Consider the following 1,475-nt stretch of genomic DNA (forward strand, 5'->3'; position numbering starts at 1 on the left):
AAGGGTAAAATCTTTAAAAGTTGGGAACAAGAGGTGATCCACTGAAGTACTGAATACAGACTCCTCTGAGAAACGTAATGATGGTAAGTATGTCAGAGAGGATGGTAATTCTACTGAGTAGGCCATAAACAGATGGTTAAACTATAAATAAGCCCAAAAAGTATAATAATGCCCCTTAGATAGGCTAATAGCTAGTCAGAATTTAAAATTTTCATGTACCTTCTACATCAGTCACACTTACAGATCTCACTCATGAGATCTTTCCACTGAAGAAAAAAAAATACATATTCATTTACCTTCCTCCTCCCAAAAACAGAAGTCCAAGGGCCATATGGTGGGCTAAGTGAAAACCATAGTTCATTTCACCACCTGTTTTCATGTGCAAGAAGCGACAAAGCTGCAAAACCTTTAGGTTCCCCGAGCCAGCCATTACCATGGCAAGAGACAGCAGCACCACACTGAGGCAGGTTTCCAGGTTGTAAGGACCTGTCTGAAAATGCAAAACGATGACATTGCTGTAACCACTGTGTTACAATTTTTTATTATCAGAACTAATTTACTCACATTAGAAGGCTAATATTTGTAACTTTTAAAAAATCTATAAAAACAAATATTTCCCCTGATTATCAAATATAAGTTCAATGCAGAAAACTTCAAAAATTAAGTATCAAGAAGAAATAATAATCTCTTGGATCACCACCCAAAGAGAACTGGTGTTAACATTTTGGCTTTTTCTCTGCATCTTTTCCTCTATCTATATATACTTTTTTCAAGTGAAATTGACATGGTGCTATACAGAATATTTTTAACCTTTTTAATAATCTATTATAAGCAATCTTTACTCACAAAAAATTCTTGTACAGTATGATTTTGATAGCTCCACCATTCAAGAATGTATGAATAGGCCATAATCAAATTTATTTAACTACTTTTAGATTTTCTGATTTTATAATTTTTCCATATTATAAATAATGTTGCATTAATCTATATTGTTTTTACCAGAAAATAAAAATCTTGCAGTCTTCCTATCATCAGAGCAGCAATGCCTCAAAAGCAATTGAATCTTTACTAAGAACAAATTTTTTAAAAAGGAAATTCCCAATATTTAGAACTGAGACAGAATTACTGAGGTATGACAATCCATGAATGTTATGGCCTTTCTTATTCTTTTGTCACAAGAATTAGACACCTCTGCATCCTTCATGGGTAATCATATTCTCACCTAATTAATATCCCAAAACAAAAATACAAAGATGCTTCAGATTTCCCATTCTAAATTCAAACAAACAGAGATATTTGACAACACATAAGTAACTGGATTGTCAGTGAATTTTTTTTCAAGTTTAATTTTATTCCCAAGAAGAATCATAAAAAGACTCACAACAGAAGCATTGGGTGCAGACAAGTAAGTCATGAAATCTTTTGCAAATTTATGCTGGAAAAACAAAAGAAAAAATTCAAAGTTAAAAGAAGCA

General features: G+C 32.4%; 1 protein-coding gene across 1 annotated transcript in view; it reads right to left on the bottom strand.

Moving 5' to 3' along the window:
* Positions 1–1,475, bottom strand: part of ANAPC1 (anaphase promoting complex subunit 1) — a 158,631-nt gene that overhangs the window by 53,013 nt on the left and 104,143 nt on the right. Inside the window, exon 19 of the mRNA XM_012656759.1 lies at positions 1,382–1,435. Coding sequence (XP_012512213.1) covers positions 1,382–1,435 — 54 coding nt within the window. The remainder of the gene's footprint in view (positions 1–1,381; positions 1,436–1,475) is intronic.

This window comes from Propithecus coquereli, unplaced genomic scaffold, assembly GCF_000956105.1.
Source record: "Propithecus coquereli isolate 6110/MARCELLA unplaced genomic scaffold, Pcoq_1.0 Scaffold519, whole genome shotgun sequence".
Lineage (NCBI taxonomy): Eukaryota > Metazoa > Chordata > Mammalia > Primates > Indriidae > Propithecus > Propithecus coquereli.